Below are 27,500 nucleotides of genomic sequence, written 5' to 3'. Positions count from 1 at the left end.
TACATACATACATACATACATACATACATACATATACGTACAGTACATACATACATACATACATACATACATACATACATACAGTACATACATACATACATACATACATACATATACGTACAGTACATGCATGCATACATACATACATACGTACAGTACAGTACATACATACATACATACATACATACATACAGTACATACATACATACATACATACATACATACATACATACATACATACATACATACATACATACATACATACATGCATTCATGCGTAGGACTCGGCCTCGGATAGTTCAATCACAATTTGTGAATATAAATAGCTCTCTTCCAAATCCAAAGCTCTAATCGGTAATATTATATTGATGTACAGTCTGACATTGACAGTTGTAAATAGGTATGTTATCAGTTCCAGTATGGAATATGTACACGGATCCAGATATTATTATGAGATGACATAGTCACCTCTTCCATCTTTTCTTCGACAGTAATCCATTTTTGATAGAACCATGCAGTATTGCTGTGACAGCACAGCTAGGTGGGTGGGACAAATTCTACTATTTTGGCTTATGGGAGCCAAAATAGCAGTTTTTGTTTTGTTTTGTTTTTGGATTTGGTTTTCATGTTTCATGATTCCGAATGTAATTCTGTCCATGCAGATAGATGCTCCTCAGCTGAAGTTCCCTGTTGGGAATAATAAACATCAACTTGATTTGCCTTGAAATGGAGGAGACTGACTTTGATCTGTCTTCTCTAACAGAAAAAGTACCGGCAGCAGCCGTATAACTTCAAGCACACTTCCGTCGCCGACTCCCCCGATATCGTCCACGCCAAACTCAGTGGACAGATCCAAAATGAAGTGAGACAATGTTTCTTTTTTTAAATTATTGTTTCAGTTTGAACCTGGTAACATTTGTCCAAAAGTTGAAATAGTCTGTCTTTATATTGCTGTCTCATAAAAATGTTCACATTTCAGTTTTGGTGGTTTTGATGTTAAGGTGCTTTTCTTCCCCCCCTGCATATGATGTGTAAATGTCACAACCATAAGACTTTTCCTGGAGTTTCAATAATACACAGGATGGCAGTTGGGAATTCCAGAAAAGCTAATATTTTTTGAAATGCATGGTTCTATTCTTTCAGTTTTTTGATGATAAAAGTAACATGATCATTTCTGTTTTTCCCCTCTAAACCAGCGTTTGTACAAGGAGAAAGGGGTGAATGACCGACACCACTACACTAGCACAGCTGAGAGACCAGAGATTACACAAGCAAAGATCAATGCAGCCAACCTTAGTGAGGTATGTCCTCATGTGACCTACCGGTATATGCACTATACTACTATATCAACTTTTTCCATTCATGTTAAAGTCGAGCTGAACCCAAAAATGACTTTTCTTTTCTTTTAGTTCAAATACCTGGGTATGCAGTGCACCTATTTAATAATGTATGCAAACAAAATCACAACAATCTAATTTCTAACTTTTTACATCAAAAGTTCATTTTTCAAGATTTCATTGATAACAGTAATGTACAGTTTGCTGACGTCACCTAGTACTATCAAATTTCTATCCCATTTCAACCAATCATATCACGACATGCAGCTGTCAATCAAATCTTCATTTCAGGATAATTTTATCTTCCAAATGAAGTCGAAAATGGCACCTAGTGCCTGTCATCTGGCAGAATTCCTATCCCATAAACTAAGTACTAACTTGGCCAATTGTTAGAAACATGAACAAAAAACAAAAACTATAATCTCCAAAAATGCAAAGAAATGTAACTGGCTCGTTAAAACGCGCATTCCAGGGATATCGTAGCGATAATGGCGCGCGCATCCGAGAGCTTGGTTGTCAGGGGTCGCACTTCGGAGATTCCAGGCCGACGTGCTGCACTCTCCGCTCGGCAACACGAAGGCAGCTGGCTGCCTGCGCGTCGCTGAGCTCCACTCCTCCCGTCAAAAGGCTCTTCCCGAGGGGAGCGCCACAACACACTGAATCCCACTCGATTTGGAGGCGAAACACGCCAGGATTGGCCAAAGCCCAATCCAGTCCCCAGAATTGTCAAATAAAATCATCGACATGATACTATGACCCGCCTCTCAACCTGTCATCTTAGACAAACTATGTTTTCAGTCTGAAATGGACTCATTATGCACGTGACGAACAGGTTCCGTTCGACTTTAACTTTTAATTAATGTTGTGATCATCATTTGCGTCTGTCTTCTTACTCTGATGTGTTCCAGACCAGGTACAAAGAGTCGTGGCACACGCTGAGGGCGCAGGGCTACAAGCTCACCATGCAAGACATCCCCTTCCAGGCGGCCAAGAGCTCCACAGGCATCGCCAGTGATGTGAGCAGCACCAAGCACCAAGCACCAAGCACACACACCAGACTGAAGGCACCAAGCACACACCAGACTGAAGGCACCAACACACACCAGACTGAAGGCAGCTAGCACACACCAGACTGAAGGCACCAAGCACACACCAGACTGAAGGCACCAAGCACACACCAGACTGAAGGCACCAACACACACCAGACTGAAGGCACCAAGCACACACCAGACTGAAGGCACCAACACACACCAGACTGAAGGCAGCAAGCACACACCAGACTGAAGGCACCAAGCACACACCAGACTGAAGGCACCAAGCACACACCAGACTGAAGGCACCAAGCACACACCAGACTGAAGGCACCAAGCACACACCAGACTGAAGGCACCAAGCACACACCAGACTGAAGGCACCAAGCACACACCAGACTGAAAAAGCACCAAGCACACACCAGACTGAAGGCACCAAGCACACACCAGACTGAAGGCACCAAGCACACACCAGACTGAAGGCACCAAGCACACACCAGACTGAAGGCACCAACACACACCAGACTGAAGACACCAAGCACACACACCAGACTGAAGGCAGCAAGCACACACCAGACTGAAGGCACCAAGCACACACCAGACTGAAGGCACCAAGCACACACCAGACTGAAGGCACCAAGCATACACCAGACTGAAGGCACCAAGCACACACCAGACTGAAGGCACCAAGCACACACCAGACTGAAGGCACCAAGCACACACCAGACTGAAGGCACCAAGCACACACCAGACTGAAGGCACCAACACACACCAGACTGAAGGCACCAAGCACACACCAGACTGAAGGCACCAACACACACCAGACTGAAGGCAGCAAGCACACACCAGACTGAAGGCACCAACACACACCAGACTGAAGGCACCAAGCACACACCAGACTGAAGACACCAAGCACACACCAGACTGAAGGCACCAAGCACACACCAGACTGAAGGCACCAAGCACACACCAGACTGAAGGCACCAAGCACACACCAGACTGAAGACACCAAGCACACACCAGACTGAAAAAGCACCAAGCACACACCAGACTGAAGGCACCAAGCACACACCAGACTGAAGGCACCAACACACACCAGACTGAAGGCAGCAAGCACACACCAGACTGAAGGCACCAAGCACACACCAGACTGAAGGCACCAAGCACACACCAGACTGAAGGCACCAAGCACACACCAGACTGAAGGCAGCAAGCACACACCAGACTGAAGGCAGCAAGCACACACCAGACTGAAGGCACCAAGCACACACCAGACTGAAGGCACCAAGCACACACCAGACTGAAGGCAGCAAGCACACACCAGACTGAAGGCACCAACACACACCAGACTGAAGGCAGCAAGCACACACCAGACTGAAGGCAGCAAGCACACACCAGACTGAAGGCACCAAGCACACACCAGACTGAAGGCACCAACACACACCAGACTGAAGGCACCAACACACACCAGACTGAAGGCACCAAGCACACACACCAGACTGAAGACACCAAGCACACACCAGACTGAAGGCACCAAGCACACACCAGACTGAAGGCACCAAGCACACACCAGACTGAAGACACCAAGCACACACCAGACTGAAGGCAGCAAGCACACACCAGACTGAAGGCACCAACACACACCAGACTGAAGGCACCAACACACACCAGACTGAAGGCACCAAGCACACACCAGACTGAAGGCACCAACACACACCAGACTGAAGGCACCAAGCACACACCAGACTGAAGGCACCAAGCACACACCAGACTGAAGGCACCAAGCACACACCAGACTGAAGACACCAAGCACACACACCAGACTGAAGGCAGCAAGCACACACACCAGACTGAAGGCAGCAAGCACACACACCAGACTGAAGGCACCAAGCACACACCAGACTGAAGGCACCAAGCACACACCAGACTGAAGGCACCAACACACACCAGACTGAAGGCACCAAGCACACACCAGACTGAAGGCACCAAGCACACACCAGACTGAAGGCATCAAGCACACACCAGACTGAAGGCATCAAGCACACACCAGACTGAAGGCAGCAAGCACACACCAGACTGAAGGCACCAAGCACACACCAGACTGAAGGCAGCAACACACACCAGACTGAAGGCACCAACACACACCAGACTGAAGGCACCAAGCACACACCAGACTGAAGACACCAAGCACACACCAGACTGAAGGCACCAACACACACCAGACTGAAGGCACCAACACACACCAGACTGAAGGCACCAAGCACACACCAGACTGAAGGCACCAAGCACACACCAGACTGAAGGCACCAAGCACACACCAGACTGAAGGCACCAAGCACACACCAGACTGAAGGCACCAACACACACCAGACTGAAGGCACCAAGCACACACCAGACTGAAGGCACCAAGCACACACCAGACTGAAGGCATCAAGCACACACCAGACTGAAGGCATCAAGCACACACCAGACTGAAGGCACCAAGCACACACCAGACTGAAGGCACCAAGCACACACCAGACTGAAGACACCAAGCACACACCAGACTGAAGACACCAAGCACACACCAGACTGAAGGCACCAAGCACACACCAGACTGAAGGCACCAAGCACACACACCAGACTGAAGACACCAAGCACACACCAGACTGAAGGCACCAAGCACACACCAGACTGAAGGCACCAAGCACACACACCAGACTGAAGACACCAAGCACACACCAGACTGAAGACACCAAGCACACACCAGACTGAAGGCACCAAGCACACACCAGACTGAAGGCACCAAGCACACACACCAGACTGAAGACACCAAGCACACACCAGACTGAAGGCATCAAGCACACACCAGACTGAAGGCACCAAGCACACACCAGACTGAAGGCACCAAGCACACACACCAGACTGAAGACACCAACACACACCAGACTGAAGGCATCAAGCACACACCAGACTGAAGGCACCAAGCACACACCAGACTGAAGGCACCAAGCACACACCAGACTGAAGGCACCAAGCACACACCAGACTGAAGGCACCAACACACACCAGACTGAAGGCACCAAGCACACACCAGACTGAAGGCACCAAGCACACACCAGACTGAAGGCATCAAGCACACACCAGACTGAAGACACCAAGCACACACCAGACTGAAAAAGAGCCCTAAAAAAAAAGAGGAGGCGGAGGGAAATGATTGCTTACAGTTTTCTCAGTCGCTTAGATGCATTCCCTGAAACTCGTCTGTAAATTTGATTGACTTTATTGACATGTTTTAAACATCTTGCCAAAAGGACTAGAGTTGAAAATTTGCCAGTTGGCTAACACTGCCTGGCACATTTACGGTACATAAATGTTGATTAAAATGTGCTGTCCTTATAAATAAATAAATGAATAAATAGATAGATAAACATAAACATTCTCAAAACTCTAAGTGCAATTGCCAAAACAGTAAAACAATTTATCATAACACCATACTTCCAACCATGCAAAAGAACACGTCAAATGACACAAAGTCATTCGTTTGCTACAACACTGTCACCAAACTGTCACACTGTCACCAAATGTATAGCCCCTTCTAAAAAGGCAAAGTATTTGCGTCAAAACAGGACACATATTGTGCATAGTGTGTCTGTCAATGTAAAAGATTTCCTGGACACCAATATGAGAAAAACCATGTTTTTTTTGTGATCAAATTTTATTTGGTTTCTTTACAGTGTACAAATCATACACATGCATACCTGCATGCATCTCACTCATTTGTGTCCATACATCTCCTTACACATTGTTGTGGATAGTGTACAGTAACTCAAGAGAGAATTGGATTGATGTTGGGCAAAAATATCTTCCATAAATAATCTACTGCCCAATAGGCCTAAAGCATGTCATGTAATACACAAGACTATTATGCTACATATTTTATTCATATGAATGATGGCACCAGATTATTGACTCTTTCAGACCCCCAGATGTATGTAAATATTGCTAAAAGTTGCAGTTTGAAGCTTTTGACCTGATTCAGCATGTCTCATCGTTACTTCTGACCACAGTTGAAATGTACACTCCTGTATTTGTATCTTTGACTGTTAAAAATGAGTGCTGTGGTTTTACTTGCTTGTGTTTTGGATTGCCCCTCCATGGAGCGTCACAAACCTGTGTTTTAACGCTGAAATAAAGGACAGCTCCTACGTCTGCCTCCCTACAGTACCAGTACAAACACAACCACGTGCTGGACAAGGGGAAGCACATCGGCGCCAGGAGCATCTTGGACGACCCGTGTCTCCTGCACTGCATGCAGGCCGGCCGACTGGCCAGCGACCAGGAGTACCGCAGAGACGCGCACACCACCAGCGGCCAGTACCACCTGACCAAAGACATGATACACCTGGTGTCAGCCAAGAATGCCCAGGCCCTAGCCAGCGACCAGGACTACAAGACGAGGCTACACGCGTACACAGTGCTGCCCGATGACATGAAGGTCCAGTGGGCCAGGAAGGCCTACGACCTGCAGAGCGAGGTGAGAGGAGAGGGGATGGGACCTGCAGAGCGAGGTGAGAGGAGAGGGGATGGGACCTGCAGAGCGAGGTGAGAGGAGAGGGGATGGGACCTGCAGAGCGAGGTGAGAGGAGAGGGGATGGGACCTGCAGAGCGAGGTGAGAGGAGAGGGGATGGGACCTGCAGAGCGAGGTGAGAGGAGAGGGGATGGGACCTGCAGAGCGAGGTGAGAGGAGAGGGGATGGGACCTGCAGAGCGAGGTGAGAGGAGAGGGGATGGGACCTGCAGAGCGAGGTGAGAGGAGAGGGGATGGGACCTGCAGAGCGAGGTGAGAGGAGAGGGGATGGGACCTGCAGAGCGAGGTGAGAGGAGAGGGGATGGGACCTGCAGAGTGAGGTGAGAGGAGAGGGGATGGAACAGAAGAGGAGACTACTAACATGATGCAACTCTGTTGATGGATACATTACTGTCTTGTGTCTAGAAACTCTACAAGTCAGACGCGAATAACATGAAAGGAGTGGCCTGGGACGGTGTGGGAGCACCTCAGCTGGAGTCGGCCAAGAAGGCTGGAGCACTTCTAAGTGACGTGAGTACACGCAGCACAGCTTATTTCTACCAAACATGTCTCCAAAGCTGCACACTTACACAAGAACAGTTTGTGTGTAAGTACAGCCCAAGTGCTTGGTGCAGCTTGTCAACGTTGCAACTGAATTCAATCCAGCAACAAAATATATCTCTGTCTCTGACACATTCTAGAGTTGTGTTTTATGGGGGCCGAGATAGATTGACTTTGCTCTGTACTTTCCTCCCTTTAAAATGAATGTAGAGCTTATGGAAACATTTGGTGGGGGTCAAAGTACAAAGCTTTTCTTTCTTTCTTTCATTCATTCATTCATTCATTCATTCATTCATTCATTCATTCATTCATTCATTCATTCATTTATTTATTTATTTATTTATTTATTTATTTATTTATTTATTTAATTAATTGATGAGACTATTGACTTATGAACCTAATGGTGGAAAATACAATAACGCACTTAAATCTACAACAGTGATGCTGATAGAGTTTACCAAAAAAAAAATCAAAAATTATGAGAAATATTTGAAAGGTTCATTTTCCATTCAAGAGGATTTATCATAACCCAAGTCCCTGCCATGCCATCTGTATTCACTACTGTTCAGGGATGTGCGCTTAAGACTGGTGGTTTTTCTTCCTGCAGAAGAAGTATCGTCAGCTGCCTGACAGTCTGAAGTTCACGTCTGTAGCTGACTCTCCTGATATGGTCCATGCCAAGACCAGCTACCAACAGTGCAGTGAGGTAGGGTGAAGATCTCAGGATATCATTCAAACATCTCATCCAGTTTCTAAGGCATATTTCAAATGTAGTAGTAATTGGCATCTTAAGATACACAAAATGTTTACCATGTGTAACTAAGTAAATACAGTATTAGTAAGTCAAGTTCATTTGTATACCACCTTTCACAGATAGAGACAGTCCGCATGTGTGGGAACGCCCACAAAATGTTAAACGGCTGGCGCGCGAGTGGGGTAAAACCGCCGATGTATCTCATGGGCTGACTCACCAAAAGACGGTGCTGCGGCTCTAAACTACATGTTTGGGGGTTCTAGAGCAGAACACAAGACGTCTGCTCACATGTGCGTTTACTGCGGTGGTTAAATCCCCGATCGTGTCTGCCTGGGCTGGGCTATCAGCTAAATTCTAACTTTGCTGAGTGGATAGAACGGGGGAATTTACCCCACCCTGACCCCGCCCCCAGCAAGGCTGAGCCAGCTAACCCAGCGTCTATTGTGGGCGTTCCTAGAGCCTGTATGGGCGTTCCCAGACATGCGGACTGTCTCTATGGGATCACAAAGTGCTTCACAATATTAAAATATCAAGGACAACAGGCAACACAGTGCCATATAAGATTAAAACAACAACACAGAATAATAGAAAACAAGTAAAATATGCAGAATAAAAATATAACACGAACAAGGATGTAAAACCTGATAAGAGCAGATAAAAACCTGAAAAGCTTGTCTGAATAAAAACAAACAGACGCTTTTTATAAATGTGACATGAATCTAGGGAACGCAGAGCTAAAGGGAGGGCAGTCCATAGATTAAGTGCGACTGACTGAAAGGCACGGTCACCTGGGGTTTTTAAACGGGTACGAGGGACGACCAGTAAGCCTGGTTCTGAAGACCTAAGAGTCCGACTGCTGGCGTAGGAGGTCCACAATGAGGTGCTTGAGCATGCAGGGCTCTGAAGGTTCAAACTAGAACTTTAAAATGTAATAGGACGCCAGATCAAATTGGCATAATATGTGATGGCCTGTTTGTACCTGTTAAAAGCAGAGCAGCTGCATTTTGGACAGCTTGTAGTCGTTTCAGCTGTAGAGTCTTAATTCAAAATGGTGGATCTCGTGTAGTGCTAATGGAAATGCTAACACTGCTGTCCACGTCTCTACTCTTCAGAGGCTGTACAAATCTGGGAAGAATGATGGCATGCATAAGTACACGTTACACGGGGATGATCCAGACTTCATCAGAGCCAAGATGAATGCCCAGCAGATCAGCGATGTAAGACACTCCTCAAATACTTCTCATAATCCTGAATAGAGGCGAAATAAATCCAAGTAAAAAGATGGCAGTATCCTCGACTGACTTCCTTGTTCCTCAACATTGTCTGTCTCCCCATGAAGAAAGTCTACAAGGCTTCCGGGAAAGAGGAGAGATCCGCAGGCTACGACCTGAGGCTGGACGCCATTCCCTTCCAAACCGCAAAGGCCTCCAGAGAAATTGCCAGTGATGTGAGTTAATGCTACAACTTCAATCCTACGGGATCCTTAGAGGGATAGATCAGCTGTGTCAGAAGCTTTGAGCCCCTTCAAACTGACTAAAAAGTATTGTATTTATTTATTATAAAATTGTAGATGCACAAATTAGGATTCGTTAGCAATGCTCATGTAAATCATTTCTTTGAAAAATAGAAATTGGTTACAATGTGATGAGATTTATTTCCAGGTCATGGAAACAGATTCAGGTTTTAAACAAACCGCTAAATTCACAAAATCTACACAGAAACTTTAAAGAAAATCATCTCACACCTACAGTATAATTGGAGAGGAGGGCGGCACACAGAGTTGTACAATTCATGCAGGCCAGTTGGGCAAGCGAGGCCCGCATCGGGCGAGCTGCATATATATATATATGTACTGTATGTATGTATGTATACAGTATATACATATGTGAGCCCGTGTAGTGGGCGAGGCCGTGTAGTGGGCGAGGCCGGGCGAGAAGTGTGAGCTATGTCTGCGATCTCGTGAAGTGGGCGAGGCCTCGAAGGGAAATCAACGAGGGACAATTATTGCGACTCGAAAACTCAACGACTGACGAGGCGGCGACTGGTGCCGCTACTTCCGCTCCGGCCCAGACGAGTTTAACAAAGAGGGAACAGACACACAGAGAACAGCACTGCTGTCTATGTGCTGCCTCCTGCAGGCGAGGCGGCGCAGCTGCGTACGACGACAGACGGCAGAAATGAGCGAGGAGGAGGAGGAGGGGAAGGAGGAAGACGACGATGCACAGTAGGCTAGAGAGGAGTGCCCGCAGCACGCTCAATTTTTAGCTAACTATAATGGAGAAAATAGTTACATGTTTTTGGTATTCCAACATTGAAAGCAATGTTATTAAACTGCTTTCCTGAAACGCACCTTATCAAAGACACAGCATTGTGAAGTAGTTGGAGGTAGGTACCTTTAGTTTGTTTATAACCCTACAGTAACAGTCAAATCATTTACACAATAAATGGAATAAAGAAGTGATATCTGGACCGTCAACTCAAACATGATGACATCTTCCTCACCCTGACAGGTCCGCTACAAGGAGTCCCATCTGAAGGAGAAGGGCCAGCAGGTGGGGCTGCAGTGTGTGGAGGACGACCCCAAAATGGTGCACAACCTGGCAGCCAGTAAGCTCCAGAGCAACCTGGAGTACAAACGCCAGTCCAAGGAGGAGCGCTCCCACTACAAGATCCATGCCGACCAGCCCGAGTTCCTGCAGGCCAAAAAGAGCCAGGCCCAGGCCAGTGACCTCTCGTACCGCAAGAAGCTCCACGACTACACCTGTGACACCCAGCAGCTCAACCTCAAGCACGCCAAGCAGGCCTACAAGCTGCAGAGCGATGTGAGTACACTGTGTGTTTTACAAGCTGCAGAGCGATGTGAGTACACTGTTTGTTTTACAAGCTGCAGAGCGATGTGAGTACACTGTTTGTTTCTGTGTCTTCTCTTTTTTGACAACGTTTTTTTTTTCTGGGTTTCTCCCCCATTTTCTCCCTAATTGTACTTGGCCAATTCCCCCCTGCTGTCCCAGTCGTTTGCTCCACCCCCTCTGCTGATCTGGATCTATACTAGCACCATGCTTCTTCTGATACATGTGCAGCCGCCAGCCGCTTCTTTTCACCTGACAGCGAGGAGTCTCAGAGCGTGGGAGAATCATGCTATTCCCCCAGTTCCTGTCCCCCCGAACAGGCGCCCTGACCGACCAGGGGAGGCAGTAGTGCAGCGAGCAGGGTACATACACCTAATCTGGCCTCCTGCCAGCAGACATGGCCAATTGTGCCTGTATGGACGCCCGACCAAGCCGGGGTCTCAAACCTGTGACCCTCATGTTGGTGGGCACTGGGCAGGGAATCTACTACTGTACTACCGGGACACCCACTGTTGTTGTGTGTGTTTGTGAGTGTGTGTCTGTGTATTTGTATGTGTGTATGTATGTCTGTGTGTGTCTGTGTGTGTGTATGTGTATGTGTATGTGTGTATGTATGTCAGTGTGTGTGTATGTGTGTATGTGTATGTGTGTATGTATGTCAGTGTGTGTGTATGTGTGTATGTGTATGTGTGTATGTGTATGTCAGTGTGTGTGCATAGTCTTGCTTCTCCCGGAAGGGAGGGAAGTCTGCCTGCATGGAAACAGGCTGCTGGTAGAAGCTCTGTCATTGGTGGCGTCCATTTCAGTCGCCAGCGGAAGTTGAAGGAAAAAAGCTTTGGCCCACCTAGGCTCAACAGGTGCGTCGGAGAAGAGAAGGGCAAAACCCCACAATACAAGAATAAAGTCCCGCACACTGTCTCCACATGAAGAGAAGGGCAAAACCCCACAATACAAGAATAAAGTCCCGCACACTGTCTCCACATGCAAATAAAAGTTTAATAAGTCAAAGAAAAAGAATAAGGTTTCGGTCGTGAGACCTTAGAGAGGAATCTGATGAAGGTCTTACGACCAAAACCTTATTCTTTTTCTTTGACTTATTAAACTTTTATTTGCATGTGGAGACAGTGTGCGGGACTTTATTCTTGTACTGTAGTCGCCAGCGGAAGAAAATCCCTTTCCGCTCCCTGCAAGCTCTGCGATTGGCTCTGACCCGCTCTGACTGACCGGCGCGACCATATATTATGGATTTCCTTTCCGCTCCCTCCGTGTCGAATCTGTCGATCTCAAATGCCTGCCCCTTCCCCCCCTCCCCACAAGTCCAGAGTGGAGCTTGCCAGACTCCTCTCCCGGGGAAGTCTGGCAAGCGAGACTAGTGTGTGCATACTGATGACAGAGCTTCCTGAAGTCACTTTGCCAAAGCTTGTGACTTCAGGAAGCTCTGTCTGTCTTTGAAGCATTATGGATACATTAGCCTGGGTAAACCCAGCCCCCAGTGACCTGCTCTCAGACCTGCTCACTAGTCACTACGTTGTGACTAGTGAGCAGGGTCTGTCTGAGAGCAGGTCACTGGGGGCTGGGTTTACCCAGGCTATGGATACATCACTTTGATTTGACTTTTACACTTTACATTTTAAACTTAGTTGGAGGCAGAGATGGGAAGTAACTAAGTATAAATCCTTGTTTACTGTACTTTAGTAGGATTTAGGACGATAGGACCGCCATATAACAATATGGTAACAGTCATAGACTGTGCTCCATAGTTGATTGCTCTATTGCTGACAGAAATGTGTTATTGTAAGTCGCTTTGGATAAAAGCGTCTGCCAAATGACGTAATGTAATGTAATGTAATATACATAGTCTCTATTGAACTTTTTAGCATTTCTGTGTTTCAATTTTCTTGTGCACGAACTTCTCCAAATTTCATTCCCAGAACTTCAAAGAACCGCTCTTAATTGTTGCTCCGTTTTGATTGCAGGTGAACTACAAGTCAGACCTGAACTGGATGAGGGGATCGGGCTGGACCCCCCCTGGCTCCCACAAGGCGGAGCTGGCTCGCCGGGCTGCAGAGCTGGGGCTGGCAGAGGGAGTCAGCACTGACGAGGCTATCGCGCTGTACCAACGTATGATGATGGTGAGAGAACATAGAGGACAGCTAAAAGATTCTATTGATTTAGATCAGTTTACTGTAGTATATGGGATATAGTGATCCATAACATTTCTATCAGCTTCTCCCATATACACCAGTGTTCCCCTGGAGATCTTTGTTGGAGGGGTGGGAGGTTCTCTAACACAACATTTCACACGTGAAAGCCATTGAAACCGATGACATCCTTTTAGCAAGATGTTAACTTCCGTAGGCTCAGTTTGACATTCATCATCTGATATTCCAAGTGCTTTTAACTATCGCTCTCAAGGGAGGTTTTTGTCCCCCACCGGAGGGTAAGGCATAGTGTAAGGCATAGGGATCACACTTTCTGTGTGTGTTTGTTTGCAAATCACATTGGGTGCAAAGCTGTGGGAAATCAAACCATTTCTGCCAATTGCATTGTTTATTGTTTATTGTTTATTTAGATCCCCATTAGCTGCCACACATGGAAGCAGCTATTCTTCCTGGGGTCCACAATATAAAAGTAAAAAAAAAAAAGGCATACATTTGAGGGATACAATTATTCAAATACAGTTTGTACAACTTAAGATGTTTTTTGAACAGACTTAAAGACTGGGTGTGTCTCATACCATCAGACAGCTTGTTCCATAATGCAGTGGCTCTATACATAACAGATTTTTGAGTAGATATTAAATTTGTGGAAGGCAATACAAGTAATCTCCTAGACACTTGTCTTGTTGAATAATCATGAATATCTTCAATATGACAGATCCTAGAGTATAAAGATGTAGGCTTGGCCTGTATACAAATTTTATGAAAAAAGGAGAAGAAGAGAAGATTATAAGAAAGCCTATCCCCAACCTTCAACCTTTAACCGCATGCAAGACATTCAAGTAATTATAAAATTATACATTTTTATATTATAAATTCAAGTTATAGTATTGAGAATATGTGGTAGAACGGTGTGACGGGTGATAGCGTTGCTAAGAAATGGTTGCAGAATGCTGGTGCCAATTCCTCAGAACTACTACTGTAACTACTGTACTGTACCTCCATTAAGTCCATCCTTCTCCATCCACCAGCTGCAGCACCAGCAGGAGATGGAGCAGCAGCAGCAGCAGCAGCAGTCCTCAGAGCAGGTGGAGACAAGCGAGGAGATCCAACAAGGCGTCAACATGGACGCCATGGAGGTCCTCCACGTCAAGAGGAAGAAGACCATCCAGACGGTCCAGAGGAAGTCCACCAGCACCACCTCCTTCAAGTCCATGGAGAAGAAGATGGCCTCTTCCTCCAGGCAGTCCATCACCTCCTCGTCCTCATCCGCCGCCCTCGAGAACACAGTCAGGAGGTTAGAAGCGATAGAAGACGCGTAGATGGAAAGAGTCAGATCAATGTTAGTGTTTAGAAAACGCTAGAAAGACACTTTTAGAAGGTGTGGTCAATTTTTACTGAGTGAGTTTACTTTACAGGTGGTGTTGTGGTGTATCTACTGTGATGGAAATGACACCCTGGTGCCTGGTGTCACTCTTGTAGTTACCTGATGTGTAGCAAACTGAAGCCTAAATGAGTCATATCAATTAGAATAGTATGTTGGTCATTTCTGTGAAGTAACCCAGGTGAAAAGGTGAACTGTAAAACAGAGTTGAAGCTAAAGTAGGTATGAAGGTAATTAAGCATGTGAAAGCAAGAGAGGACTTGTCAAGTTTGTAAGAAGGATCGTTGTACAAAAAGGCAACAGGAAGTCAGGAAAAATAGCCGTCATGATACTTTTTTAAATTGATCCTGGCTTTGGAGGATCTGTTATACTGCGATCTGATAGGAGGGTTTCCTGGACCATCGGGTCATGAAACTCTCCACCTTCAAAGGACCATGGACAACATCAACAACATCACCAAAACGCAAGATCACCAAAATTGAAGTGAGGTTGTTCCATGACAGAAGTGATATGTAGATCATGCTAATGTAGTGGCCGAAGAATGGAAGGTGTGCTTTTATATATCGAGTGTGTTCCCGAGAAAGAGGAGAGAGCTCTGAGGCCATAGAGCACAGGACTTCTATTCAATTTGTTTGATATATTTATGAATGAAAAGATGCTGCGAGCTCAAAGGAACAAGGCGTGGACAAAAACGTGTAGCACTGCAGAAGACAGCTGTTTTGTTATGAGCTCAGCTGACAGTAACTTGAGCTAGACTCAGGGAGAAATATACTGAGGTGACGTTTGCTCTATGATGTGTTTCTGGCAGGTTCAGCTTTGTGAGTTTGTAACGGTGCCTCTTTTAACTCAAAGCTGGACTGGGAGTAAATGCTTGGTTTTAGTGCTGGAAAAAATAAACAGTTTTGTCAAGGCAAAGCAACCTGCGTTCTTTGATCTTCTTCGCAAAACGAGAATGAGTTCTCAGACAAGGAGCTTAAACAATGTCTCCGACTTAGGGATGGCAATCGAGACCCGGTATTGATAGGTACCGATCGATATTTTCTCAAAAGCCTAAAATCAATAAGGTCTGAGGCATATAGCTCAGGGGTCTGAGCTTACCGATACTATGCTATCGAAACTAGCGGGTGCTGTAACATAACGTTATGCCTCGAGAGACAAGAGCCATGTCAAATCACTAGTGAACAAACGTACATCGATGAAAGTTTCTGAATTCAATTGAATTCCAACCGCCGTTGAATAAACAAAAGAATTGAATTGCCTCACCACAGTCTAGGGTTAGGGTTTACACCACAGTCTAGGGTTAGGGTTTACACCACAGTCTAGGGTTAGGGTTTACACCACAGTCTAGGCAAAGTTCAGTCTGTGCAGAAATCAAAGAGTCACAGACTCATATTAAGCAATACAAGCAATGGTATCAGTCAATACAAATGAATGATTCACACAGACCTAAACACTCCTACTGAAGTAAGAAAAAAACAAACATTTTCAGACAATGTAACCTTTAATCAGTGGACAGGCCTGTGGATAATGATCACACACGCATGCGTGCACACACACATACATACTGTACACACACGCGCACACACATACTATACATACATACACATACAGTACACACACACTCACACACACACACACACACACACACACACACACACACACTCACTCACTCATACACATAGAAAGACATAGGGACTGCTTTCAGTTCATCTTGCTCTTGATCCAGCTGGTGAATTGGTGGACGTTGGCGTAGACACCAGGCTTGTACTTCCTGCCGCAGCCGTGGCCCCAGCTGACCACACCACTGACATAGTGGGTGCCATCATGTTCACAGACGAGAGGGCCACCCGAGTCGCCCTGTGGGGGGAGGGAGAGAGAGAGAGGGAGACTTTGGATTCGATTCAATCCACACATGGCATCAACTTGACTATTTACATTTGTCTAACAAACACAAAGCACAAGCCTTTAGATAAACATGGCTTCAAGATCATTAACAACAGTACATTCAATCAGGGGGTGTCCAAACTTGTAGTGTATTTGTAGTACTTGTAGTGTATCTCTATTAGAGATGTAACGGTATGAAAGTTTTACATCACGATTATCGTGACCAAAATTATCATGGTTATCGTATTATCACGGTATTCGTAAAAAATTGGTGAAAATGTTCAAATACTAAGAGACTCACTTAAATCATTTTATTTTTTATTCATCTATCTTCTCTGTCCCACTCATACACATCAACATCAATAATAATTCATATTCAGTGCATATTCAGTGCTCATACACAATTGGATGCCTCTGCTTAATGCCAGTACCTCCTATAAGACAGCAAGTTGCCGGATGCTTCACATAACCACACACACACCTCTCTCTCTCACACACTCACACACACACACACACACACACACACACACACACACACACACACACACACACACACACACACCTGACAGGAGTCGATTCCTCCTTGCATGTGACCTGCGCAGAACATGCTGGTGTCCAGTGCGTCTCCGTAGACGTGAGGGGCCTTGCATCGGTCCTGGGAGATCAGAAGAACTCGAGCATCCACCAGCTGGCTGCTATAGCTCACTGAAGGGGAATCCAAGTGGGATTTTGAATGAGAACGAGAAGAAAAATGACATTACTATGAGTTCAATCGATTGAGAAACGTGGATTAGTTCTGGTGGAGAGAGAGAGAGAATGAGAATGTAAAACAATGGGAATGAACTCGGGCTCCAAGGCTTTTCTCCAGAAATGTATCAAGAAAGTGAGGTAGCCCATTTTTTAAAAAATAAGAAGCTTTAGTTTTCTAAATCCTCTCTAAGCATGCCATGAAAGCATGAAAGGACAAACGATTAATTTTTTTTTTTACCGGTTTCACTGATGGCTCCCCATCCGGAGATCACACACTCCTTCCCGGCTGGGAAAGTCTGCTCTGGCAGACAGGCGGTCTTGACGAAGCGGGTCTCCTTGGCGCAGTATGGACTGTCTGTGACTTTGAGTTGCAGCAGAGCTATGCAGTGGATCAGGACATCATATTATGTTATTAACCACGCCACTTCCTTTATAAGGACGGTGCTACTGCCCCTAACGGCGGAAAGTGAAAAATGTAATTTTCTCCAACCCCAACATGAGGGTACAGTATATCGGTGTAGATGAAGTATGCTTCTGTAGGTCGCAGAGAGGTCTGCTCACAATAAAGTGAGTCACCTCACGATTATTAGAAATAAAACTATGCTTTATATCTGTAACATCATCCAAATGGCAGTCTCACTTTAACAATAAAACATCAAGTAGAAGAAGATAGCTCATGACAGCATGTTTGTTTAGGCTCTGGAAATATATTGGACTTAAAAATATGTGTGTAAAAACCTCTTGAACCTTTTTTATGACAACCGCTTTCATTCACAAATATGCTTCTGTTTTTGTTAAAAAAACACACACACAAAAAACAAACGTATAGATGATTTGCGGATGGAGGGGTAGCCTAACAATCTTAATACATATTTGTGAATTGTAGTATTTATTTATCTTTTTCATTTATATTTATATAAATCTTATTGCATAATTCTTTTCCCAGAAATGGCTCCATAATTAAAGATGACAAAATATATAAAGTAAAGTCACTTTGACATACCAATGTCATTGTGAAGGGCGTCGGCTGTTGCCCGGTAGTTCTCATGTACAACAATTCTTTCCACTGGTATGGTCTGGTCAGTCACCTCATCTTTTTCTATGTTGACCCCTCCCAGCACCACTTGGTACTCCATATTGTTCTGACTGCAAAAACAAAGAGAAAAAGTTGATGAGCCTGCAGCAGAACATTTTTTAAATCTGAATTTGGTTCCCAAAAGCAGAGGTTCTCAAATGTTTTTCAGCCAAGGACCCCTTACAAGATAGAAAATATACCAGGGACCCCCTCATTCTGATTTGTGATTTTGGGCTAAGTTTAATTGTTTCCACGGTAACGTGCTTGACTTTTAAATTGATGTGTTTGTTAGATTAGAATGTAATCCATGAACCATTTTAGATTTGAAGCATAAAATATTTTTGATGAACTATGAAGCTTTTGTCAAAAAAAAAAAACGTTTTTATTTTTATTTTCCTGAAAACTTTTCGCGGACCCCCTGGCAAAGTGTCACGGACCCCTGGGGTCCCCGGACCCCCATTTGAGAACCACTGCCCTAAAGAACTTACATGCAGTGTGCAGCAGTGAGAACCACTGCCCTAAAGAACTTACATGCAGTGTGCAGCAGTGAGAACCACTGCCCTAAAGAACTTACATGCAGTGTGCAGCAGTGAGCACCCAGCACGACTGGATGAGGATGCCGCCACATTTGTGGCTAAAGCCAAACATGGAGGAGCCTTGGAGTCGGGCCTGCAGGGACACCTGCCATGGGTGAGCTCCGGGGAAGGACTTGCTGCCCCCGTAGATCCTCCCTGAACGGCCAGGCTGGGGCTTCCCACACTGGGAGAACTGGACAGGACCTGCGTCTGGTCTGACAGGATCCACGGGGAGAGGAATGACGGGGGCTGGAGGTGGAGCAGGGCCTGGGGGAGAGGACATGAGTGAGTCAGTGAATGAATGAGTGAGTGAGTGAGTGAGTGAGTGTGAGTGTGTGTGTGTGTGTGTGTGTGTGTGTGTGTGTGTGTGTGTGTGTGTGTGTGTGTGTGTGAGAGAGAGAGAGAGAGAGAGAGAGTGAGTGGGAGAGTGAGTGAGTGAGAGAGTGAGTGAGAGAGTGAGTGAGTGGGTGAGTGAGTGGGTGGGTGAGTGAGTGAGTGAGTAAGTGAGAGAGTGAGAGAGTGAGTGAGTGAGTGAGTGAGTGAGTGAGTGAGAGAGTGAGAGAGTGAGTGAGTGAGTGAGTGAGAGAGTGAGAGAGTGAGTGAGTGAGTGAGTGAGTGGGTGGCACCTTCAGAGCATTTCTTGACTTTGCAGTAGTCCCAATTCAATCTGCCTCTCCTTTTGACAAAACACCAGGGTTTGTCATCTCCATCTGGATTTCTAAAAGGTGCAGTAAATGTATGTGACTGTTTGGAAATACACTAATACTAAATGAACAATTTTCTCATCAATCCAGCTGTCCATTACAAATCTGACACTCAATCTCCTTTGGGGTTTTTAGGCTAGTTGTCATAAAACTCTGTCTGGGCCTATATTGCAATTGTTTGTTTGTTTGTTTGTTTGTTTGTTTGATTGATTGATTTTTTGTATGGTGAAAGTTTGACTGTTCATGAACTCCTAGAGGCATATGGAAAAAATAGCTCAAATTAGAGAAGTAAAAAGAATATAAATAGGCAGAGGAAACACACCAATACCTGCAGTGGTTGTTAAATCCTAGTCCGGTGGCGCCTGGATACATGGTGAAGGGATTTTCCCCATTAGCAAGGATGAAGTAGGAGTGCCAGTCCAGACACTGCTCCCCTTCCTCCGTCTCACTCACAGCTCCACTGTATGTTTCTCCATGTCCCACATAACAGTCACTGGGGGCTACAGAGAGATCACATGAGGTCACGTCTACCATGCTACCTGATGCAGCATTTGTGTCTGTATCCCTTTAAGACCGCGAACCGCGTTAACGCGGTTCGCGGTCTTAAAGGGATACGCACACAAATGAGGGATATACACGCAAACGCTGCATCCGGTGTCAATGGGTTAATGAGGGCAGACAAATATGTTTGTCTTGCTTTTCCAACGCTCTGCAGTGTCTTTGTAATCTGTGTAGTCTGTTTACCATTCTCACAGAACCTCCCAGTGTGTCCGTCCATACAGGCGCAGCGGAAGCGGCGGTTTCCTCTGATGCAAGAGGCTCCATTTTGGCAAGGATTGGGTTCACATGCAGACGATGGCACTGAGACAGACCAGATACATTAATAACTAATGCAACATGAACTACCAACATGAACTAATGATGAGTTAATGGACACATACTGTACATCAGCCTGTAGCAGTGCTTGACATTCCTGACCAAACCTAATAGGATCCAACTGGACCTGATGGATTGGATCGTGCACAGACTTTCCAATTTAATTGCTCATTGTCTGGCTGAGGCTAAAAACATACATACAACAAATAAAGTAATTTATGACACTTATTTAAGCTAAACATAAACATAACGTATGTGTTATGCCATGCCAAATACAAATCAAGTGCAATACAATTTGGATTGGTGGTAGAAGCACTAACAATTTAGAATCAGTGATTAAAATATGATTTGGAAGAATTTTCTCTGTGGACGATTGTTTGAATTTGGACAGAACGTTTTGAGTTTGGGTTGGGCAAAGGTCACATTTTCAGGTCAAATGAAACTCTACTATTATGAGAGATCACTGACTTTTTGTTTTTTACTTTTCTATATATTTTTTTACCCGGACCTAAAAAGCTAAACTGGGCTTGTGACGGTCCTGGTACTCACATGTCTTGCAGTCAGGGCCTTGGAAGGGGACTTTACACTTGCACTGGTGATACGGTGCTGTCTTTAGGTCCACAACACAGTCACCCTGACCACATCTGACATTCTGGCAAACGTTTTTCACTGAGGATTGAAAAACAAATTATCATCATAAGTAACAGTTTCCAACTGGAAATTAACTAATTCGAATTAATTGAACATAGTCTTGTGCACAAACCACAAGATATGATGACAGAGGGAGATATTTGCATATTAATCACAGTCAATTATTAAAACAGAATAAACAAAAAAACAACCAACTAGTAAATAGCAATGGGGAATAAGATAGACAAAGTAAGAGAACATTTAACATTCTTTGCGTTTTTAATGTGACCGCTTTTCAAAATGAATCAACTCTTCCCGAAGCCAATAGAAACATCCGACCTGTCTGACACTTCTTGCCGGTGTAAGGCTCATCACAGAAGCAGGTGAAGTTACCTGTCTGACACTTCTTGCCGGTGTAAGGCTCATCACAGAAGCAGGTGAAGTTACCTGTCTGACACTTCTTGCCGGTGTAAGGCTCATCACAGAAGCAGGTGAAGTTTGAATTGGGCCCAGCGTTGCAGGAGCCACCGTTGAGACAAGGGTTTGGATCACAGGCACCTGGAAATAATGACACTTTACTTTGCAGAGATAAGAGTCTCAACCTGGAGATAACATGGAGAGCCCACACAGGTTCTCAGGTTCTCAGAGGGACACTTACTGGATTCATCCAAAAGGTCGTACAGCCAGTCCTCTACTTCTGTAAAGGTACCAGGGGCATCAGTGGTATAGTCAAATGAATAATCAATGTCTGCCAAATACAGAGAACTGTTTGAACATTGTGATTTTGCAATAAAATTGTTAATATATTAGAAAGAAAGAAACGAAAAGAAAATGATAGAAAATGGAAAGAAAGACTAGACAAAAAGGTCAAATTAGATGTTCTGTATGTAGAGAGATAGCACACAAGTAAATAAGCATGGACATAAAGATATTTCTTTAAGGGGAATAAACCTTTTAAACACACACACACACACACACACACACACACACACACACACACACACACACACAGAGTGTCAAAATAATACTCAAAAATACCTAATTGAGGGGAAATGTAGCCTATTGGAAGTCTATGAAGTACAATGACCACCACACACTCTTTCCCACCTGAACTTTATACATTCTTGATGTAAAAAACAACAACAACAACAACAACTGTGAAATGTCTCAAAAAAACAATTTCTCATTAAAAGGAATGGATGAGATTGTAGAAAAGGTTCTTACACATTGAGTCCAGCTGAAATGAGAAGATAACAGAATAGAGGACAGATCAACAGGCAATAATGAATAAACACTGTTTTAACTAACAGAAGTACTTCCATCCTACTCCTTCTACTTAAAAAATATATATATAAATTGGACAGAGACATTTTTGAAACTTACTGGGTCATGTCCATGGACAGTGAGTAGGGTCAGGCCGAGGAGCAGGACGGCTGAAAGCATCGTTGTGCTGTGAGACAGGCCCAGCACAACATGCAGACGGCTGAGTCACTGCACCACAACCTGCTTCATATCATACTCACATATCCCACCTACTTGTCAATCTTTAGCTAGAGAGCATTGATTCTTTGAGAACTCGTGTGTTTTTAGGCCATGGGCCAGCATGTGTGTCCTGGTTTGATTTATTTAACCTTGGTTTGTTCACCTATAGACCATTTCTATCAGGTTTGCTGACTAGGCATGTTGCTTCTCCCCCTCATTTCTAATAAGCAAAGCATGCACATTATAAGCATATTGTGAGTGCATGATCATTTTTAGGATGAGAGCTAAGTGCAAAAAATGTACGGGATTGAACACTTTATTATTGATCCTTTATTTAACCAGGAAGGCCCCATTGAGATACATGTCTTCTGCCAGGGAGTCCTGGTCAAGATGGACAACAAAAATAAAAGGTTTCATATAAGAAATACAAACGGGGACAAATAACATCACAGAATACACACAGAAACACAACAAGCAAACACAAACTACAAGGATTAAATGCAATAACCGTCACAACCCACCTGAATATCCGGTTTACTTCCTGTATACATAGCTGAGCGCAGGCTGATATTCGGCTCATATTAAATGTTAACGTTAGGCCGTGTCTCCGACAGACACATTAACAAGGTAGCCTATTTCGGTCTTTATGTCTTGTAGTAGTTAGTAGTAGTAGTTGTTGTTGTTGTTGTTGTTGATAGTTGCCATAACAACCACCCCTGTCGGAAAGACGTGCACACGCTGGGTAGGAAGCGTTGTTGTCCCGGAGGCGATATTTTTTTTCGGATGATGGCGAAGGCTATGCGAAGGCATAACCCGCCCCTCTCTGCCTCTGATTGGCCTAGCGTCAAACTTCCCTCCAAACATTCGCTTGGCTATCCTGCATTACATCTCTGTTACAGTCTGTGGTCAGACCGTCAAACTCAGTGGGTCAGACAGACAGACATACAGCAGTTACGCTTGCTAGCCTGCATGAAAGACGCCAGTGTGTTTATGTTTTTAATATAGTCATATCTATGGTTTATAAATCAGAGGCAGAGAGGGCCAGGGGTGGGTTATGCCTTCGCCATCATCCGAAAAAAAATATCGCTTCCGGTAAGCTAGCTAGCTAGCTAATGTTAGCTGCTGGTTGGTTGGCTAACTAGCGAATGTTAGCCGTTAGCTAACGTTAACACATTAACTAGACAAACACAGACATGCAGAGCTCCAAAAACAGAGCAATTCGTGATTTTGTTACTGTAGTTTCTGCAGAGTAACGTCCATGTACCTTTATGGATTGCACGGAGTTGGTCTGACGGATAGTGCAGAAGAAGTCGGGGGAAGTCCATATATGGTCCATCCGGTCATGGGTCACAGGACATTACGTCATCACAGGATAACATGATTGGCTCAGATCTGTTCAAATCTGAGCCAGCCAATCACGTTGTCCTGCGCTATTTGGAACGTGTATAAAAGGCGACCACTGACTGTGGTGGAGGATAGAGGGGAAGAGGGCAGAGGAGGGGAGAAGGGGAGAGGAGAGGAGGAGAGAGGGGGGACGAGAGAGGGGGAGGGGAAGAGGGCAGAGGAGGGGCGAGGGGGAGAGGAGGAGAGGAGAGGGGGAGAGGAGAGAGGGGGAGGGGGAGGGGAGGAGAGAGGAGAGGAGACGAGAGAGGGGGAGGGGAGGAGAGGAGGGGGAGAGGAGAGGGGGAGAAGAGGAGGGGAGAGGGGGAGAGGAGAGGAGAGGAGGAGAGAGGGGAGACGAGAGAGGGGGAGGGGAGAGGAGAGGGGGAGAGGAGAGGAGAGGGGGAGAGAGGGGAGAGGAGAGGAGACGAGAGAGGGGGAGGGGAGGAGAGGAGAGGAGAGGGGGAGAAGAGGAGGGGAGAGGGGGAGAGGAGAGGAGGGGAGAGGGGGAGAAGAGGAGGGGAGAGGGGGAGAGAGGGGAGAGGGGGAGAGGAGAGAAGAGGAGGGGAGAGGGGGAGGGGAGAGAGGGGAGAGGAGAGGAGACGAGAGAGGGGGAGGGGAGGAGAGGAGAGGAGGGGAGAGGGGGAGAGGAGAAGGGAAGAGGAGGAGAGGAGAGGGGGAGAGGAGAGGAGGAGAGAGGGGAGACGAGAGAGGGGAGAGGGGGAGAGGAGTGGAGGGGAGAGGAGAGGGGAGGGGAGAGGAGAGGGGGAGAGGGGGTGGAGAGGCTAAGCCATGAAGTAGCCTACTTCCCCCTGCAGCATTGTGACATTGAATGAAAGTATAGGCTATAATTAGGCTCGTTTGAGATGACTTCTGGCTCGCCTGGGAAGCAGGCGAGAGCAGCTGAGTGCAGTCAGCCAATTAGAGGCAGAGAGGGGCGGATGCCTTCGCCTAGCCTTCGCCATCATGGGAAAAAAAAGATCGCGTCCCGGAGCTAGCCTGAGAGGCTAATAAAAGCTACATGTTACAGAGTAAACTGACTATCAGTACGTTATTGCACGCATAGGCCTATCTTTACATTTAAACGTTTACATAGCAAACGCTATGTCAGTGTTTTCCCCTGAATAGCTGAGAAAGTGGACACTGTCAATAGTTTGCACTGTGAAGCTGATACAATTCAGGTGGTGGTAATGCAACATTTAAGGATGCCAATTGCCGGGGACATCTCGCCATTCTGAAATGTTGGCACTCCGAAATACCGGCATTCCGACAAAATTGTCAGAATGGAGATCTGTCTCGCCATTGCGAAAGAACCCTAACCCTAACCCGGGGGACCGGCTGGAGCTAACCTCTCCCAGCCCCCACGTCTAAACCTAACCTCTCCCACCCTCCATGCCTAAACCTAACCTCCTGCAGACCCTAACCCTAAACCTAACCTCTCCCACCCCCCACGCCTAAACCTAACCTCCCCCAGAACCTAACCTCTCCCACCCCTGTAGGCTAAATAACTCAAGATGCTATGTCGGAAAGGCGGACCTAATATCTTTCGCAATGGCGAAACATTTTTTGGAGATAAAAAGGGCCGCCTCTCCGACAGCATAGAAGTCAATGATCGGAATGCTGACACTTCGGAATGGCGAGATGACCCCCCAATGGCCAACCGCCATAAAACACAGAAGAAGAAGCTGAGAAAAAGGAAGTGCTGTGGGGTTGCAGCTGGTGAAAACCGTCTATAGCACTATGACAATCCTTTAAAAAGTACCAATCTTCAAAAAATAAATAAATAAAGGTAACACTTTATAATAACGTTCAGTCGTAAGTCATTTATATAGGCCTTTAGTTAATGATGAACTAACCATTTACAAAACATTAATGAATGCTATGTTAACATATCACAAATGTGTTGTCAAGTCATCTATAAACCTTTAGTAAATGAAGTGATCCTCACCTGTTATAAATGATGTGTTAATCATTTACAATTCATTTACAAGGCTTTCTGCATCCCCTAATCTAAAGTGTAAACCATTCATCACACATAAATGTGTTACATACAATACATTTGTGATATGTTAACATAACACTTATTAATAATCTACAAATGTATATTAATGTTTTGTAAATGATTAGTGAATCATTAACTAAAGGCTTATGAATGACTTACGACTGAACGTTATTATAAAGTGTTACCGGATTGAAAACAGATTCACCAAAAGCATTCGCAAGTTTCTTTGCTGCAGACAACCTCGTCTATGTGAGAGAAGATGAATCTGATGATTTGAGTGCAGACTGCGGAGGGAGTGCCAGTTAAAGAGTTGCCACAGAAACCTCTTTGTTGGTTTATTGTTTATTTATTTATACTCTAAAGTCTTGCGAACAAGAAAAAAGCTGGGGAAAACAAACATTATTTGGAACACTAGTCCATCCTTACTGTAACAACACAACAGTGTGATGTTGAGCTATAAGATCAACAAACATTGAGGTAATGTGTTAGACGTTTATAGATCTTTAACAGTGTGATATAGTCGAGCTATAAGATCAACAAACATTGAGTTAATGTGTTAGACGTTTATAGATCTTTTGACATTTTGGACAAACTTTACACAAGCACTGAATACTGATTTCTGATCTAGACTCATTTTTACAGGCGGGGCAACAAGCACACACATAGCCAACTATGAGATTAATCTACAGCCCACAAGCACACACATAACCAACTAGGAGATGATATGGTAAGCAATCCAGTCGATGAATCTGCCGACGTTGGCGTAGACACCGGGCTTGTACTTCTTGCCGCAGCCATCGCCCCAGCTAACCACACCTGTGACATAGTGGGTGCCATTCCGCTCACACACCAGAGGGCCACCCGAATCACCCTGGAGGAAGAGAGAGGTCAGTTTATAATGTGTGTGTGTGTGTGTGTGTGTGTGTGTGTGTGTGTGTGTGTGTGTGTGTGTGTGTGTGTGTGTGTGTGTGTGTGTGTGTGTGTGTGTGTGTGTGTGTGTGCCACCTGCTGGATGCTGTGGGTAGTGCTATCACTAATTGCTGATGCCCATCATTGCGAGCATGCAATCAGTGTCAGTGTGTGTGTGTGTGTGTGTGTGTGTGTGTGTGTGTGTGTGTGTGTGTGTGTGTGTGTGTGTGTGCCACCTGCTGGATGCTGTGGATATATGCCTCTGCCAACAAGTGAGCAGTTTGAGCAAAAATGTGAAGAAATACCGTCAAGGCATTACTGAGGTATGACGCTACCGAGCTTGAAAATGGTGTTTGTGAGGTCACAGTGACGTTGACCTTTTACCACCAAAATGTACTCAGTTTCCTTGAGTCCAAGTGGGCGTTTGAGCCAAATGTGGCAAAATTCCGTCAAGGCGTTCCTGAGATAACGCGTTAACGAGCTAGAAAATGGTGTTCGTGAGGTCACAGTGACCTTGAACTTTGACCTTTGACCACCAAAATGTACTCAGTTTCCTGGAGTCCAAGTGGACGTTGGAGGCAAATTTGATGAAATTCCGTCAAGGCGTTC

General features: G+C 45.4%; 2 protein-coding genes across 2 annotated transcripts in view; one reads left to right on the top strand and one right to left on the bottom strand.

Moving 5' to 3' along the window:
• The window catches only part of nrap (nebulin-related anchoring protein), a gene marked incomplete at both ends in the record, with an annotated part of 51,456 nt that extends 36,894 nt beyond the window's left edge, over window positions 1–14,562 (top strand). The window contains 11 exons of the mRNA XM_083635063.1: window positions 764–862; window positions 1,197–1,301; window positions 2,246–2,353; window positions 6,573–6,884; window positions 7,344–7,448; window positions 8,086–8,184; window positions 9,345–9,449; window positions 9,572–9,679; window positions 10,743–11,054; window positions 13,058–13,213; window positions 14,272–14,562. Coding sequence (XP_083491189.1) covers window positions 764–862; window positions 1,197–1,301; window positions 2,246–2,353; window positions 6,573–6,884; window positions 7,344–7,448; window positions 8,086–8,184; window positions 9,345–9,449; window positions 9,572–9,679; window positions 10,743–11,054; window positions 13,058–13,213; window positions 14,272–14,562 — 1,800 coding nt within the window. The remainder of the gene's footprint in view (window positions 1–763; window positions 863–1,196; window positions 1,302–2,245; window positions 2,354–6,572; window positions 6,885–7,343; window positions 7,449–8,085; window positions 8,185–9,344; window positions 9,450–9,571; window positions 9,680–10,742; window positions 11,055–13,057; window positions 13,214–14,271) is intronic.
• A 1,763-nt stretch (window positions 14,563–16,325) lies between these two features.
• habp2 (hyaluronan binding protein 2) overlaps window positions 16,326–27,500 on the bottom strand; it is a gene marked incomplete at both ends in the record, with an annotated part of 18,797 nt that continues 7,622 nt past the window's right edge. The window contains 11 exons of the mRNA XM_083635062.1: window positions 16,326–16,481; window positions 17,071–17,213; window positions 17,497–17,637; window positions 18,262–18,404; window positions 18,908–19,123; window positions 19,941–20,112; window positions 21,038–21,157; window positions 21,458–21,676; window positions 22,343–22,355; window positions 22,502–22,568; window positions 26,696–26,853. Coding sequence (XP_083491188.1) covers window positions 16,326–16,481; window positions 17,071–17,213; window positions 17,497–17,637; window positions 18,262–18,404; window positions 18,908–19,123; window positions 19,941–20,112; window positions 21,038–21,157; window positions 21,458–21,676; window positions 22,343–22,355; window positions 22,502–22,568; window positions 26,696–26,853 — 1,548 coding nt within the window. The remainder of the gene's footprint in view (window positions 16,482–17,070; window positions 17,214–17,496; window positions 17,638–18,261; window positions 18,405–18,907; window positions 19,124–19,940; window positions 20,113–21,037; window positions 21,158–21,457; window positions 21,677–22,342; window positions 22,356–22,501; window positions 22,569–26,695; window positions 26,854–27,500) is intronic.

The sequence above is a fragment of the Poromitra crassiceps genome (assembly GCF_964638095.1).
Source record: "Poromitra crassiceps genome assembly, chromosome: 4".
Lineage (NCBI taxonomy): Eukaryota > Metazoa > Chordata > Actinopteri > Beryciformes > Melamphaidae > Poromitra > Poromitra crassiceps.
This window is presented reverse-complemented; position numbering and strand designations above follow the sequence as displayed.